Below are 16,749 nucleotides of genomic sequence, written 5' to 3'. Positions count from 1 at the left end.
AATAGATGTGTCCATTCAATTTAAGACCTCTTATATTACAAACTATCTAACAATCCCCCACTAGTTTCTAATATTTCTTATAATATTATGCATATCGGAGAGTATCTTATACTAATAGATTTGTACTTTCTATTAGTGTAAATACTTTAAAGTTTTGACGAAGTTTTTGGTATTTTTAAAGATTTGAACCACAACTCCTTGTGCCAAAACCGAAAATATCACACGCATAATATTATTTAATAGCTTAGAAAACCCAGTATTTGCTTTAGCACGTTTATAGCCATGTGCTCATCCTGATTCCATGAAACTTACAAGACCAATCCTCTAAGTCTTGCGTAAAGCGGCACCACTTCAATATTCATATAGGTGAAATTAGCTACTATGTCTCTGTTACTGCAAACATTTACTAATTTCATTAAGAATAAATTCAACCTCTTCTCGTAACAGTTTGCACTATGGAGTTTGTGACTATGCCCCTGTTGTTTCAGGCATTTAACAACTCTTTAATTCACGTATTGTCATGGAATAACAAATTTATCATAAGCATATTAAATATACATGTTATTTTCAAAATTATCATGCATTTCAAGATCATCATCACAAGTTGAGTCATCCACCCTAATATTTATAAAAATAAATTTCACATAAAGTGCAAAGGGTAGAAATTCATAAAAAAATAAGTGAAGTTAATAATTGGCAATTGGTGCCACAATGCGATACCAAAATGACCAAAGGTATCACTTATATATCTTGTGTCTGCTTGTGATCTTCAAGGGTAGAGCACCGCTGGAAACAAAGGAAAATAAAAGTTCAAACCATTATATGGTTCAGAGACCAACCTTTCATGATCGTTTCTTCATTCGCCGCCAATCGAACTTGAAAAACGGTTCATGAAATTAAGTGAATAGATCTTCATATATCTACTTATCATGGCATATTGAAAGTGACACATTGGTCATCCAAGAACCAATTTCGTTAAACAACCAGCACAACCGCAAATGTTCTTCATTTTCCTTTTCTTAATTAAGTCGAGTGTTATTACACTGTTCTGAATTATCAATGGTAGTCATAATCTTTCTATAACACAATATCTCTTTAAAATTGTTAGAAAAATATAATCGAAGAAGAAATGGCTTTGAGGCGTGGATAAATCGACTTTCCTTGAAGAGATATTATCCGTATACAAATTGGAAAAAATACAAGCAATTCCCTTCATAATACAACAAAGCTCTTGTTTTTATAACTGCAGATTTTTCTTTATGCTACTTCAAGAGTGTCCTTATATTTATAGAATTTGAGAGATGACTTTTCAGAATAGTCATGTTCCTTCATGAATAAAGGTGTTCATTCAATTTAAGATCTTTTATATTACAAACTATCTAACAACATATATAAGAGCAAGTATTATATTATATTCGATCGGTTCCAAATATTAGTTATTTTGGTGAATTGAATCTATTTCAAAATATTAACGTTATAGAAAAACAAGAAGTCAATTGTAATTTTTAGTTTCTTGCAAGTTGCAAGATCTACAATTACTAATCTTATAATTAATGGAGTATTTATTAAGTGACATTAAACGAGAAATGAAGGATAATTTAGACAAACACTCTGATGATTAAAGCTATTAAATATCTTCTTATGAGTTGAGCCAAAAATTTGGAAGGCAATTAATATAAGCCAGAGAGATTATGTGATCAAAGTGAACCTAAATTGTTGAACAATGGCAGTTCGATTCGGCTCTCGGTAAAAAATGAAAAACGGCAGAATAAGTGACAATTAAGTCAATAAGGTGTTACTGTATTACATGTTAAAGGTACAAGCTACTTTAAACTAATCTTCTTATGTATTGTTTGTATAGTTAGAATATTTCTTTATAAATAGGATATTTGTCAATTTTTTAACAAGGCCTTTGTTTTCATTGCTCAAAATATTAATAAATTCATTAACTGCATAAGACTTTTGAACAATTTCAGAAAGATATTTGGTAAAATACCTAAAATGTCAAAGTTCTCCCAAATGATATTGTCTCCATAGTCAATCAGCAGATCCATGTTCATTATATGGTCAAAATAAGAGTAAATTTCATTTTACCCCATTAACTCATTTTACCCTATTAACCTGTCAAGCAACCAAATAAAAAATAATAATGGAAGGTCAGAATTTACCAAAAAGACATAACTACCCCTTGTTTGGAAAGAAAACTAATGTCATCTTATATTAACCAATTTAATTGCTTCTTTTGTTAATGCCACCAATAGAGCCATCAATCTGCAAATATGTAAAATAGTTATGCAGTACTCCTCTAGTGCTAATATATTGGACAAAGAAAAAAGGTCAAAGATTCACAAATCAAGAAAAAAGGTCAAAGATTCACAAATCAACTTACATTCAGTTATTTCTCCCAACTAACCTTTATTTTTCACTATATTGCTATTACCGGTTTCAGCTCAGCTTCTCTAATATCAATACCAAAGCAATACTACATAATTTATAAAAAGATGTTGAATTCTCTTTTTCCTGATGCGTGGATATTTATCTCTAGCAATATCACTAACGAGAAGATAAACTATATAAAACGAAAAAAACTATGCATTCAAATTATTAGTTAATAGAAAATCAAAATAAGTTTCTTAAAAGCTGGTTTAGTTTTCCGGTGATAATTTTCTCATTTTGCTTGTTAACTCTTTGGTCGAAGGGGGTCCTCTTTCCTATTAAGGTTAAGAGGATAAAGGCAGAATTTAATCTTTATATAGTATTTATTAAGAATTTTGATGTACGAGATTATGCATCAGAAAACGAATTGAGGACAGCTATACGTGGAGTAGCATTATAGGAAAATTAGGCCCCTAACTTTGACAAGTTATATACTGTTTTGAGGTGTTATATTTTAGTTTTTCCACAAATTGAAGAATATACATGCAAGCTAGCTAGTACTCTTAATTAATGGGGTTTGCTTTTCATAAATTCTGCATCTAAATATGCCGCTTCTTGTTAACGGGTTTAACGTAGATTCTGGGCTTCATTCTGGCATTCATCTTTCTTCCAACTCAAGTTCCTTGACTCTGTACTACGACTGGTGATCAATAATTCAAACAAATTGCTCAAAAACTGCAAAAAGAATATATCTTATTCATCAATTAATATGTTTAAAGTTTTTTATTTTTCTTTTCTTAATTTGTTTTCATGTTCTTTTTATTTTTATTTTTTTATAACCATCTAGTATTCGAAATTCACTGACTCGACTAATCCGTACGCATACCATGTAGTGCCTATTAAAGGGGAAGCACTTCCTATACTAGAGATTTCACTATGCTCGAAACCTCAGACCTTTTATTAAGGGTGGAGGAATCTCATCCGTCCTGCCACACCCTTTGGTGGTCGGTCCTGTTCTTTTCTTTAAGAAAAAAATAATACTACTCAACTAGCCTTTAGATTGAAACTATTATAGTTGTTTTCACGCAGTATACCAAATGTTATTGTTAATTCACCTACAAGTTATTGACAATTCAAAACCTAATGTAAAGCCCCTAAAAAGAAAGAAACATTAATTTTCTCACGTTGAATTGACCTATATTGAACCTAATAATGCCTCTTTCTTGAAATGCTGAAACAAATTATTGAACAGCCAGCCTTTGTTCTCCCAAAAGTTGTAGTAATATTTTTTAATTCAAAGATAGCTGGAATACCATAACAGGTTGGTGAAAGAGTACTTCGTGGGTACTTCCCCTCCAAAGGAGAGTAGAAAAGATGTTGTGATTTGGAGGCTGGTGTTGACACTTGACACACATTGTCCAACTAAAAAAGGAAGATGAATTGGATATGTACAGTTCAGCAATAAAATAGTACCTAAAACCCTGCTATAGAATGTCCAATTATCAAATACTAGCTATCATCTACTCAATCAAAACGAAGAAAGAGATAAAAACATATACTATAAGTCTTCAATAATTGCTTGAAAACTACTCAGGCTAATAATTCCATTTCTTCATGGCTTGTAGAATAATATATTCAGATAATTAATTTGTTAGACAAATAATAATTGACTTGTGCTAATTGCGTGTCCAGATTAGGAGCATACGCCAAATGATTTATCCAGTCACACACACAAGTCTCCTTTAAATTATTATTTTTTGGTTTGATCTCCTCTCTACGCATTTCCCCTCCCCCCACGCCAACCACTCGATCGAAAATCATCTCTGGATGATGAGTTGTTAAGAAAAATGGATATTAGCCTAAGTCAACCTCAAAAAAATTAATTTATGAAGTGAGAATTATTCAAGATCATATAAAGAGTGAAATAATCCCATACTCAACTCATGCGGCATGATCCCCGAACTCTCAGGATTATATATATAGTGTAGACAATATAACATGAGGGTCCCACTAGAGTTGTTCATTGTACGGTACGATACTATTTTGAAAAATTTAGTTTGATAATTTTGACTTTAGATTTTAAGTGTTCTACCATTATCATATATTTACGTTCGATTTAGGTTTTATGCGGTACTTTAAGCCGGTAATCATAATTTTTGTTCGACCTCGACTTACATACAATTTAGAATTACGACTTTTACAATGGTGGACGAATTCTTTCATATTTGAAATGAATGAATATTGTCTAGTGTTGGCTGGAAACGACAGACGTGTTTGATTAATCAGTATTAAATATGACCATGTGTGTAATTAGGAATTTAGTTGTAAAATTTTCGATTTCGGTATGGTAATTATATATTAAACAAAAAATTATAATAATTCTGATTTTAATACCATTTAAGAAAATAGACCGTAGACTTAATTTAATCCCAACAACTAGCTCATGAAATGAGAATTGTCAAAGATAATATAAAGAGTGAACCACATACCCAATTACCTATGTGGGAAACTAACGTGCGAAGCATTGGCATTTTTTATAACTTAATTTCCTCATATTGGGATTCAATATATTAACGTCGGTAAGAAAAATTAAAAGGTGATAGGACGGTTGATCCTTCAATTACCTATAAGAATTTCTAGTTTGAGCCATGAAAATAAAAACCTTCATCAGGAAACACTATTCTTTTCAAAGGGCTTATTCTGTGTGAAGCCAAATTAATTAGTGGGTCTAATTGACTTCGAACACATGATGATTAAATGAAAAAAATGAAACTATATAGTGCAAAATATTAGCAGTTTCTTTACTAGATTAGCAGTGTTTTAATATGCCTATGATCGATCGGTAAACACTTGAATGTACCCTGTGTTTATATAGAATTGGACAATTCAATCTTAGAGGCTAAGAATTAAAGTGAGAATACATAGCTAAGTGAAAATTCATGTATGAAAGATATGTGTGTTGTCAGTGGCGGACCTAAAATTTTTACCAAGTGGGTTCAATATATAAGAAATATATAAATAACACTATATATATATATTTTAAAAACAGATTAAATATACATGTATATACAGTGTTATTTTTTAACCAAGTGGGTTCATATGAACCCACTTGAAACCACATAGGACCGCCCCTGTGTGTTGCATTTATTAATTTGATGTAAACACCGAGTACGTTTTTATCCCTATGGCATATAGGTTAATTATAAACGCACATTTTATCTTGTAATGATCTCACTTAATAGTACAATTACACTTGCTACTATTCATGCTTTCATAATACCAAATAATTAAGTATACAGTTAAGAGATATAGTAGATGAAATACAAATTACGTATTCTAATGATCGACTAGTAATTAAACTGTCAAGCCATCAATTTTTGATTAAGCTACTCTAATCAAGCACCTAATTTGTGGACAAATTAGTGATTGAGTTGCGTGCTGTCATTAAAAATATACGGAGATATCTTTTAAACTACACTCTAACAATTTCAACACCACAAAGCATGTCGATGAAAACTTATTAAAATAATACAATACACACGCGGACATTAATCCCCAGCGTAATCAAATCATAGAACCAAATTTTGACGATAGAGTATAATTTGTTGAAAAAAAAAACATTAGAGCCGTAAATAAATGACAAATAATGAAAGTGAATGATTGAAGTAGATATGGAAATAGAAAAATCACGTGAGAAAGAAGGAGATATATAAAAGTAATTAAAAGGGACCCTTAAGTAGTCCCCATAGCCACCGTCCGAATGCTAAACTTAGAGGACACTTCCCATTCCATTGTCATTCGTAGCCTAGAAAAAGGGATGCTTGTCTTTTCCAAGCTGTTCTATCTCTCTATTCCCTCAATCCCATCCTAGTTTTATGTTTTGAACTTTAAAGAAAGAAAAAGGGCAGACCCTAGACCCTACTTCAAGTCTTTTCTTCAGCCCACCACCCTTTTTCCTTGGGTGATACCCTACTTCGAGTTGTTGCGAAAATATCAAAATAGAAATGCCACCTCCTGTGTCTCACTGTCTTGGCATTAACACTTAAGCCTTATGTTTGGTTGTGACAGAGGAGAATTAATCCAGCATAAAATTCTGCAAAAATAAATATTTGTTTGATTGGCCGCATAAGAAGAAGAAATAATCTCCCGATAACTATTTCGGTGTTTGGTTGCCACTATAAAGTCGTAAGGTCCGTATTAAGTTATGTGAAAATCTATTTATTATTTTGTGCGAGATAGAATATTAAATAACATATATGTATAAGCAATGAGGTGATTAAACTATTTTATTTTAGGTGTAAGTAACCTATGCTTTCTTATTAACCATCGTATAATCATATAAACTCTAATTATAATTCTCGCCCAACTATTAACTGAACCGAATAATATGTAATTTAGTGATAACAATAAACAGTTTCTAGCATAATAGGGGTAAATTCAAATTTCACTGTCTCCCTTCGTGTTCCTCCTCCCAATCCTCCAAATGTTATTGTGCGTGCAAATACCCCCCTCTCTCTTAATAATACTCAACTTATTTTCTTGTAAGTTAAATTATAAATTTAGATTAACTCGTGCAATACAATTACTAATTAGATTAATCCATGCAATGCAATTTTGTTCGTTCATAAGAAACCAATTTTTATCTCTTCAATCAACTACAACCAATTGAACTCTTTTCAGTTTTCTACATTAAGTTTTATTTCGACAAAAAAGCACTTCTCGAGGCATACACAAATTTGAAAGAAAAAAGGAAAGGACATACACAAATGCTATAGCCTATAGAAGTGGCCTTTCAACAATAAATATGGAATTGGAGGGTTTTCGAATGACGTCTTTTACAAAAAAATAAACTAATATGTGACTACATTTCGACAGATATGAAGCACTAGGGTTTCATAATCTTTTCTCTTTTCGTGCGCATGATTTTCAGGATGAACAACTGTTATTTACGTGACCACATGCATTTTGTTAGTGTTTATTGTGCTAATGCATTAAAAAAAAAAAGTGGAGCCAGGTAACATCGATCTTTTGAAGTACTCCCTCCGTTCAATTTTACTTGTCCAGTATTTTAAAAATAGATTTTCATAATTTCTTTTTTTCTATTTTACTCATAGTATTAATTATTCACTTCAAATCATTTTCCAAATTCAATAAAAATATGCACCAATTAATATGGATAGATTGGTAAATTATGCACTTCATTTATTATTTCTTAAGGGGTGTGTAAATTCCAAAGTGGACAAGTAAAATGTGGACGAAGGGAGTACTTTATAAAGGTAAAATGTTTAGTTTTTCAAATGTGATGGAAATACTTTTAAGGAAAACGCCGAAAGAAGTGCATGAAATATTGCTGCACTAACTTGTAAAAGTTAAAAATTCTATATCTATTAAAGCAAAAGTGCAAATCTTCCGGGGCGGGGTGGCAGTTCTTGGATTCTTCTTAATAAAACCATTAAAAGCTGAAATAATTGGTGATATTACTATTTTATATAAAGTATTTCAACTTCAAGTTGCATCACCCGTTGAAAAATGATTTAATTTTTCTCCCTCTATAAAGTTCACCGTATCGTTCGAAGATCAAGTTATTGAAATTAAACCAGAGTGTACGCCATTTGAACAATGTTTGATGAATTATAAATTAAAAAGTGAAAGAAGAGAGACATTTTTTAATGAATCATAAAAGAGTATGCACCAGTTGACATATACTTCGTGACAAAGTAATTGAATCAACAAATTAAACTGAAACTATCACAGTTCACGTGTGGACATGCTGGGGTTAAAAAAGAGAGCGACGATCAATTTGCACGACGATCAATTACGGATTCCGATGAACTAATAACCAAAATATTACATCCACCTCTGCCGAACTCTCTATATCTCTGGTCGTTATAGAGATAGTTTATTCCATCTGTCCCACTTTATGTCACACAACATAACTAAGTATATAGTTTAAGAAATAATTTTAAAGTTTGTGGTCTAAAATAAGTTTTAGCTATTTATATGCCTATAAATCTCATTAAGAGTAAAATGAGAGTTTTAAAGTTAATTTATTTAAACTAAAAAGAGAAGTGTGTCACATAAATTGAGACATATGGAACAATATAAAATTTCGTGGATGCTAATGTGATATTTGGACCTCAAGATTTAGCCTATGTACCGAAATGGACTTGTAAACGCATCGAAAATCAATCTTAGACGTAATGGGTTAGACCAGAGACTCATCATGCTCTAATTTTGGTACGCGAACGATTGGAACGATTCATGTTGATTTGGGACGATTCATGTTGGAATTTTCTTTTCATAATAGTAGTGTTCGGGTAACCTTGTATATATCTTGACTATTTTAGTGAATATATATTTACTATTTTTACCTGCATAGATAAAGAGGGATCTAAAATTTATACTACAACTTCTAAAGTTTTAATTAGTAAACTCATTTTCCTTTTGAATTTAATCTAATATTTGTTGAAAATTTTGTGTGTTCCACATACATATTTATGTTATGTGTGGAAAACAGTGTTCAAATAAAACCGTCGCTTAGGAGCTACATCAGCTCCTGAATATAGACACAGAGTAACTCTGCCCGCCAAAAATTAAGTCAATGAGAAAAAATTACCGAATTTGAACTCTAATATCATGTGATTTTCACCCACCTCCTTAATTACTAGGTTCCTCTACTCCTTTAAGGCAAACATTCTACTGTGTGAGTGTAATTGGCAAGGGTTGAAATATGAAGGGGGATGGGTAAAAAGTGATGAAGAGGGGACCAAAAGGGATGTACTTTTCTTCATTGTTTAGACAAAGGTCGAGCAGATCAATTAGTAGTACTTGATTTAAAGGTGTCCTTTGGTATTTTTCATGTTATAAAGTTTTGAAACTTCAATCATTACACCCACGCTCCGACCAAAATACTATTCTTAAAACTGTTTCTTCTCTGTAATAATAATATACGTATTCCTCCCGGGAATTGAGGCACTCTCTGACCAACTGTTTACCATCGTCTGTCTTTTATCATGGAAGAGTTGGGAAATTAGAAAAACACTATGCAAAATGTTTGAGCAAAAAATAAGTTTTACTTTCTTTTCCTGGAATTTAGTTTAGTGTAGATTGCAAGGGACTTTAGGTAGATGCTGCATTCTTAAACAGATTATCAAGTGACCTACCAAAGATTTAAACAAACAAACTTTTAACAAATGGCATAAATATGGAATCACCATTTTCTTTCTTTCTTTTCGAGATGAAATGGTTAGGTACCTAAATGCTCCACCAAATATTTTGTTTAATGAGCTGCAAAATGTAATGGAGCATTAGCTAAAAACCAGACGGACATTGTTTTAACTACTTGCAGACTTGTATTGGTTTGCTGTAATAATTTTGTCATCAACATCATTTATGATATACAGTGTTCATTTTCAAGTTCAACTAACATAGCATGTTCACAGTTCTTGATCATAAAAGAAATTTAATACATTGATTTTGTGTTAAACAGAAAAAAGAATATCTGGTTAGTATTCCATTTATAAATTAAGAACTACTATACCTAGAGAGTACAGCTCAAATTCTTCATTTCGTAGTATTATCCAATTAAAATTATCCAAAGCTTAGCTATTGGGATATTTGAAAAAAATAGAATTAGGCTAATGATTGCTGGAAAATAATACTAGTAGGAGGCTCCAAGCACTTCCGTACACAGAACACAGCCAAGATTTCAAGGGAAATGAATAAAGGCCAGACCCATCGATAGACATATGTAGTCATTCGGTTCTTTCACTTGAACACTTCAACTAAATTTTGTTTCATTTAGACACCTGAGTTAAGATCTAACTGTGCCATTTAGTTATTTTTCACTGAATCAGCCAAATTTACAAAGTGTGTGCAATACACTTGTTACTGACGTGGCAAATGGCGAATAAAATGAAGACATGTGTCTTTTTTAATTAAAAAACTATTTAAAAATATTTAATAACAAATTAAAAGTAATACTCTCAAAAAGAAAAGAAAAAACTTGTTTACACCAAATCAGAAAAAGATACATTATTAACAAAAAGAAAAAGAAAAAAAGGACACATTGAAAATTCTAAAATAAATAATTGTTTTTGGTGTTCTCCACCATTTTCATGTTGTTCTCGTTACAACCACGATTTTAATCCAAATTTTCAAGTGAAACTCCTCCAACTTTGTTATAACTTCAGCTAAAGATTCCCCACGAAGACCCAAAGGGAATCCAACATTAATTTCTCAAAATTTTTATCAAATCAACTAACCCATTTTAAATCTTCAAGCTTTCTAAAGACTCCATTAATGGCAAGTTTTTTTTTAAAAAAAAATCTTTTTGGAAATTTTATTTTTCTTTTGTTTATTAAATAGATTTATCCAAAGAAAAATCATCTTTCTTGTCCTGTAAACGCTTTGGGAGAGAGAGGGTGGTGATTATTTCCGGTGAACAAGGGAGCAATGGTGAAAGGTTTGTTAAATGGAGAAGAAATAGAAGAAAAAAAAAATAAAGAAGAAGAAAGAAATAAAAAGAATTAAAAAAAAGCATTTTTTGGACTCTTCACGCGCTAGTTTGGTGTGGAAATCACGTAAGTTGCCAAGTCATCGAAAAGTGTCTAAATGGCACAATCAGACCCTACCTCAGGTGTCTACATGAAACAAGATTTAGTTGAGGTGTTCAAGTGAAAGAACCGGATGACTACAGGTGTCTATCGATGGGTTTGGCCATGAATAAATAAAAATATACTTAACATATACTATTCCCTTTGTTCCAATTTAAATATTTTACTTTTTTTTTTTATAAATTAATTATTATATATTTAGTAAGTTGATAATTCAAACATTCTACAAATTTAAAGACCACAACATTTATAAATCTTTCTTTATTTCTTGCATTATGTGGTCAGTCAAGCTAAGATATTTAATTAAGCTCAAAACATTTTCTATAAATTCTATCATCAATCATCATTATTGAAGGCCACCCCCTCGCTCCCAAAAAGCTTTTAAAGCTTTCTCTTCTATCCACCTTAAAGCCAAGAAAAGAAGAGAAAAAAGAAAACAACTCTCCATGGAACAAGATGGAGACTCTCCACCTATATGGTCCCAACCAACCACCACACTCCTCCGTCAGGGCCGCCGTCAGCCACCCTCTCCTCCGATCATCAACCCCGTCGTTCTCATCCTACTCCTACCCATTCTCGCTCTCCTCATCTTGTTCTTTTTGGTTCCACCTTTCCTTACACATACAACTCAAATTCTTCGACCTAATTCTGTTAAAAAGGGATGGGACTCGTTTAATATCTTGCTTGTAGTGTTTGCTATTCTTTGCGGCGTTTTTGCACGCAAGAATAATGATGATACTACTTCACCTGTTGAAAGAAATACTAGAATTGTCAATGATGGATTGTCAGCTGATGATGATACGCGGCAGCCTGTTTCTACTGATCGATGGTTTGAGCCTAGAGATGAGAAATCATATAATTTTGCTCCTGTACCTGAAACTGGTGTTAGCCGGTTAAGAAGAAGCAGTAGCTCGTATCCTGATCTGAGACAAGTCCCGCAGTGGGAAACCAGTGAGAATCAGTCCCGGTTTTATGATGATTTTGGTGTGAATTTGTACCGTACAGCAGCAGAGTATGATAGTCACCCTACACCGCGGTTTGAGAGGCAAAGGGAAGAACCTGATGTTAAGGTTATTCCTGTGGATACATTTGAAATTCGTTCTTCTGCTGCGCCGGATAAACCTCCAATTACATCATCAAAGCGACGTCAGGCGAATTTGAAACGGAGAAGATCGTTTCACAGTGTTCCGCGTAAATTAGACAAGGCTGAAATGCAGCGTAACGAAACTGAAGTTGGAGTTGAGGTCAAAAAGAAACAAGAGGCTCCACCACCGCCACCTCCACCGCCTCCGTTGCTGCCAACGGAGCGATCACATCCAGTAGTGGAAAAACTTCAGCGAAAAAAGAGTGGTACTAAAGAATTAGCAACAGCTATTGCCTCATTGTACAATCAGAGCAAGAGAAAAACCAGAACGAAAAAGCGAGAGAGTGTGTCCAATTCTCCACCACCATCTGTAGAACAAGTCTTGCCACCACCAACACCGCCACCTCCTCCACCACCGCTACCGCCATCTAAGGTTTTCCAAAACCTGTTTAAGAAAAACAGGAAAAGTAAACGCGTACATTCTGATCCTTACAATGTACCATCACCTCATACTATTCCCCCTCCTCCACCTCCACCGCCGCCTCCAAATTCAATTTTCAATAATTTGTTCAAAAGCAAACGGTTCCAGCATGGACACGTGTCATCATCAACTCCTCCACCTCCTCCTCCACCACCACCACCTCCACCTTCTTCAATTCTCAATAATTTATTCAAACATGGAACCAAAAGCAGGCGATTCAAATCACACGTGTCATCACCACCTCCTCCACCTCCACCTCCGACACAAGCAGTAAACGTGTCATCATCAAGGCGGAGAAAAAGTTGCACACATTCTCAACCACGTGGACGTTATTCATACAGTGCTAGCAAACCTCCATTGCCAACGAAACAAGTCGGCATTTACTACGACGATAATAATTTAAACAGCGGATTGCAATCGCCGTTAATACCAATGCCACCTCCGCCTCCTCCACCGCCGTTTAAAATGACGGAAATTGAAGACATTGATGATGACGTGTCCTCCGTCAGATCGGAGGCAATGGACGGTGAAGATTTAACTGGGCCGTCGGTTGCTTGTCCAAGCCCAGATGTGAATGTGAAAGCGGCAACGTTCATTGCTAGGCTAAGAGATGAATGGAGATTAGAGAAAATGAATTCATTCCGTGAAAAAAGTATATTGGGCTGAGGCCCGGGCCTGGTATGCTAAAGGTTACATATTTGCATATTTATACAGAGTAAGTAGTACTACAAATTATCAGAGTATAGAGAGATCTTATAGAGGTAAATATGAATTTGGAGTTGGCTCTCATTGTTTTTTGTTTTCACTTGGAGCCTTGTAAACATAGTAAAAGGATGCGAAACTTTTTTTTTTTTTTTTATTGGGACAGAATGAGTTGTGAAAAATGCGTGATTGTGGGTACTCTTCTTTACGTCTACGAGGTAGGGGTAAGATTTGCATAGAGTCCGGAACTAAAATGGCCCAATAAAAGGCACATTGAACCAAAATACCTAAGAAAAAAAGAGGCACAAAGTACCTTTAGCGCAGTAAAATACTGCGCTATAGGACCTATTTGTTTTGGTTAAACTCTCTTTCTTTTTCATTTTCATACTTTTTTACGTACTTTAATAGTAATTTAATCATGCTTTGAGACTCCGGAACTTCAATATTTTATATAGAACCCTACTTATTTTTGTGCGATTAATAAGGTAGGCTCAATACATCAAGGATATACAAAACTTCGGATTGTCGTTTTAGTAGTTGAAAAGTGCTTGAAGTCTATTTTTGTTTGAAGACTTGTAGTCATCAGCTTTACGTTATTTATGTTTTAGGGTTTCGTGTTAATTATAAATTAATGTGTAACTTTATTTCGAATGTGTCAGGAATTTTTTTATTATCAATTTAGGAGGTGACACTATAAACAATATTAAAGACTAAGATAATATTTATAAATATAAATAGATACGCAAAAAATATATAATACTCCCTCCGTCTCAAAAAGATTGTCCTCTTTTGACTTGGCACAAAGTTTAAGAAATAAAGGAAGACTTTTGAAATGTGTGGTTCAAAACAAGCCTTAGATATTTGTGTGACTGTAAATCATCTCATAAAGTTAAATTGTTTCTAAATATAGAAAGGGAACAATCTTTTAGGGACAGACTGAAAAGGAAAGGAGGATAATCTTTTTGGGACAGAGGGAGTATTTACTTAAACTGTACAACACTATTGTATATACTAGTGGGTCCCACATGTGGTATGCCTGAGACTATCCTTAGGCCTAAGGCTCATACCATCCCCACCGCCCTCGCCATCGTCTCCATCCCCCTTTTTCCTCTTAATAAGAGGGCGCTCTAAGCCATGATCATCCCTCGCCCTTGTGCCCTTCTGCATAACGTGCTTCTTCTTGGGATCTAGTCGCGCTGGCACGCTCAGAATCTCAGGCTGAGCTGGGTCTGGAAACGCGAACTCATCCTCGTCGAGAGTTGCTACCGTAGGCGCCGAAGGATGAACCTGAAAAATATATAAAAATTAGTATCATTTCTTATTTATATTGAATACATTAACGTTGTTGAATAATCAAACCTGTGTATTGACGGGTGCCTGATTAGGCTCCTGAGATGGGTCTGTAGGCTCCTGAGATGGGTCTGGTATAGAATATGAGGTAGTCTCATGGACGAGATGCTGTTCGAGGTCCAAATAAAAGTTAAAAAAACTAAATAAATATTCACCTTATATTGATTAAAATTGATTTTTAAATAAATATTCACCTTCTATTGATTAAAATTGATTTTAAGTAAAAAATTTACATGTGGCTCGATAGTCTCATGAGAAGACACCTACGCTCAGCAGGCCCATGAGAAAATGCCTGAGTGGGTGGCTCTTGTGGACCCACTGGCGCCGAATCCTAAAATATGAAAAATTACAAAATAATAAGTAACATATATATATATATATATATATATATATATATATATATATATATATTAAAATAAGTACTTTAAATAATCAAATATGTATTTTAAATATTCATCTTCTATTGAATAAAATTAATTTTAATAAAAAGCTTACCTGTGGCTCGACAGTCACATGGGAAGACACCTCTGGCTCGGTAGGCCCATGAGAAAACGCCTGAGTGGGTCGCTCTGGTGGACCCACTGGCGGCGAATCCTAAAATATAAAAAATTACGAAATAATAAGTAACATATATATTTAAAATAAGTAATTTAAATGATCAAATAAGTATTTTAAATACTAACCGGGATTAAAAAGTCATCGATATCAAGAATCCTGGGTGCGTCTAAATTTCACACAGGCCGCTCATCATCTAATGATGCGCGAATCGCCGCCCAATCGATGTCATCACGCTCTTCCATGTACGTATTCTGGCTCGGCTGAGATGAAGACCCAGGTATCTCAGCAAGTAGGCGCGCCGGCGTAAACGTAGGTGATTGTCCAGCTGAGCTGCCACTGGCCTGGAACGGCTGCGGATTCACTAGAATAGGAATGGCCTTTGGAATGGGAGCGGCCTCATCTGCCTCATCTCCCAGATGGTGTCCTCCACCACCAGGTCCTCTAGCAGCATCGCGTCCTCTACCAGCACCGCGTCCTCTACCAGCACTACGTCCTTCTCCTCGTGCCGCCTGATACTCACCCTCTGGAACAGGATCATCCATGCGCCTAACCTCTCCTGCCTTCCGAATACCGTCCTTGGATATCCGTACCATCTCCGCCGCAAGCCCCGCAATCCTGGGGTAAGACATATGCTCTAACCCCAATATGCGTAATTGTTGTACGACCACCAGCTGCATTTGTGTTCAATAGTAAAAAATAGTTATTTTTAAAATGTAATAATTAATACAAATAAATAAATCTAAATATGATAAACTTAACAACTCCTCGTAAATCGCCTCGCGAATGCTGCGTATCCTACATCCCTTGTGGGACGCAAAGCTGGGTTGCCGATCAATCGACGTGTAATCACATGAGACCAGTGCGTGTAATCACATGATACCAGTGCATGTAATCCATGATGGGAGTCGCACAGCCGACCACCGCTAAAGTGCCCAACCCATCCTACCAACGCTGGAGCTGGACACCCATGAAAGCCAGAAATGCATCATCAACGGCGGCTCGATCATCCCGCTGGTAGTGTCGGAGCTCATGACAAACATCAGGGGGGTATACTCTATGTATGCCCAAACTGTCGTAAGACGCGCTCGGACATATGATCCTCAACGATGTTTAGTTGTATCAATGGACACCGCGACCTCCACAAGGCCTGACCTGCCCTGCAAAAGGCCGGCAACCCATCCAAAATAGCAGCGTATGACGTTCATATAAATAGCTGCATAAAATATAGATACCAATTAGTGATCACCAAGTAGAAAAGACATTTAATTAAATTAATAATGTAAAGTTAAATAGTTTTACCGCATTGTCTGTCATGTGATCAAGCTAGTCCCGGAATGGAAGAATACTGTGGTGCATATCCATATCCCGGTCAAAACCTTCCATCCAGCTCCTCATATAGGGCATGTCAATATCGAGGTAATGCCTAGGTATGGGCTGAAAAGGCAGCATCCTCTCCCATGCCCATAACTGTAAGCGATATTAGAAAATACGATTTTTTAGTCGTCGTTTCAAGAGGGTTGTTTACATTAAAGGAATGAACACTTAAAATATTACCTGGAGAAGAGAAAAAAATCCACACACAT

The 16,749-nt window shown here is 34.7% G+C and overlaps 1 protein-coding gene across 1 annotated transcript; it reads left to right on the top strand.

Moving 5' to 3' along the window:
* The first annotated feature begins 11,437 nt into the window (after positions 1 to 11,437).
* Positions 11,438 to 13,222, top strand: LOC132038516 (uncharacterized). The gene has a single exon (XM_059429172.1). It carries the CDS (start codon positions 11,438 to 11,440, stop codon positions 13,220 to 13,222), a length of 1,785 nt encoding a protein of 594 aa, XP_059285155.1.
* The last annotated feature ends 3,527 nt before the right edge of the window (positions 13,223 to 16,749 follow it).

The sequence above is a fragment of the Lycium ferocissimum genome, chromosome 11 (genome assembly GCF_029784015.1).
Source record: "Lycium ferocissimum isolate CSIRO_LF1 chromosome 11, AGI_CSIRO_Lferr_CH_V1, whole genome shotgun sequence".
Lineage (NCBI taxonomy): Eukaryota > Viridiplantae > Streptophyta > Magnoliopsida > Solanales > Solanaceae > Lycium > Lycium ferocissimum.
Note: the sequence above shows the minus strand (reverse complement) of the source record. Positions and strands in the feature narration are given on the sequence as shown.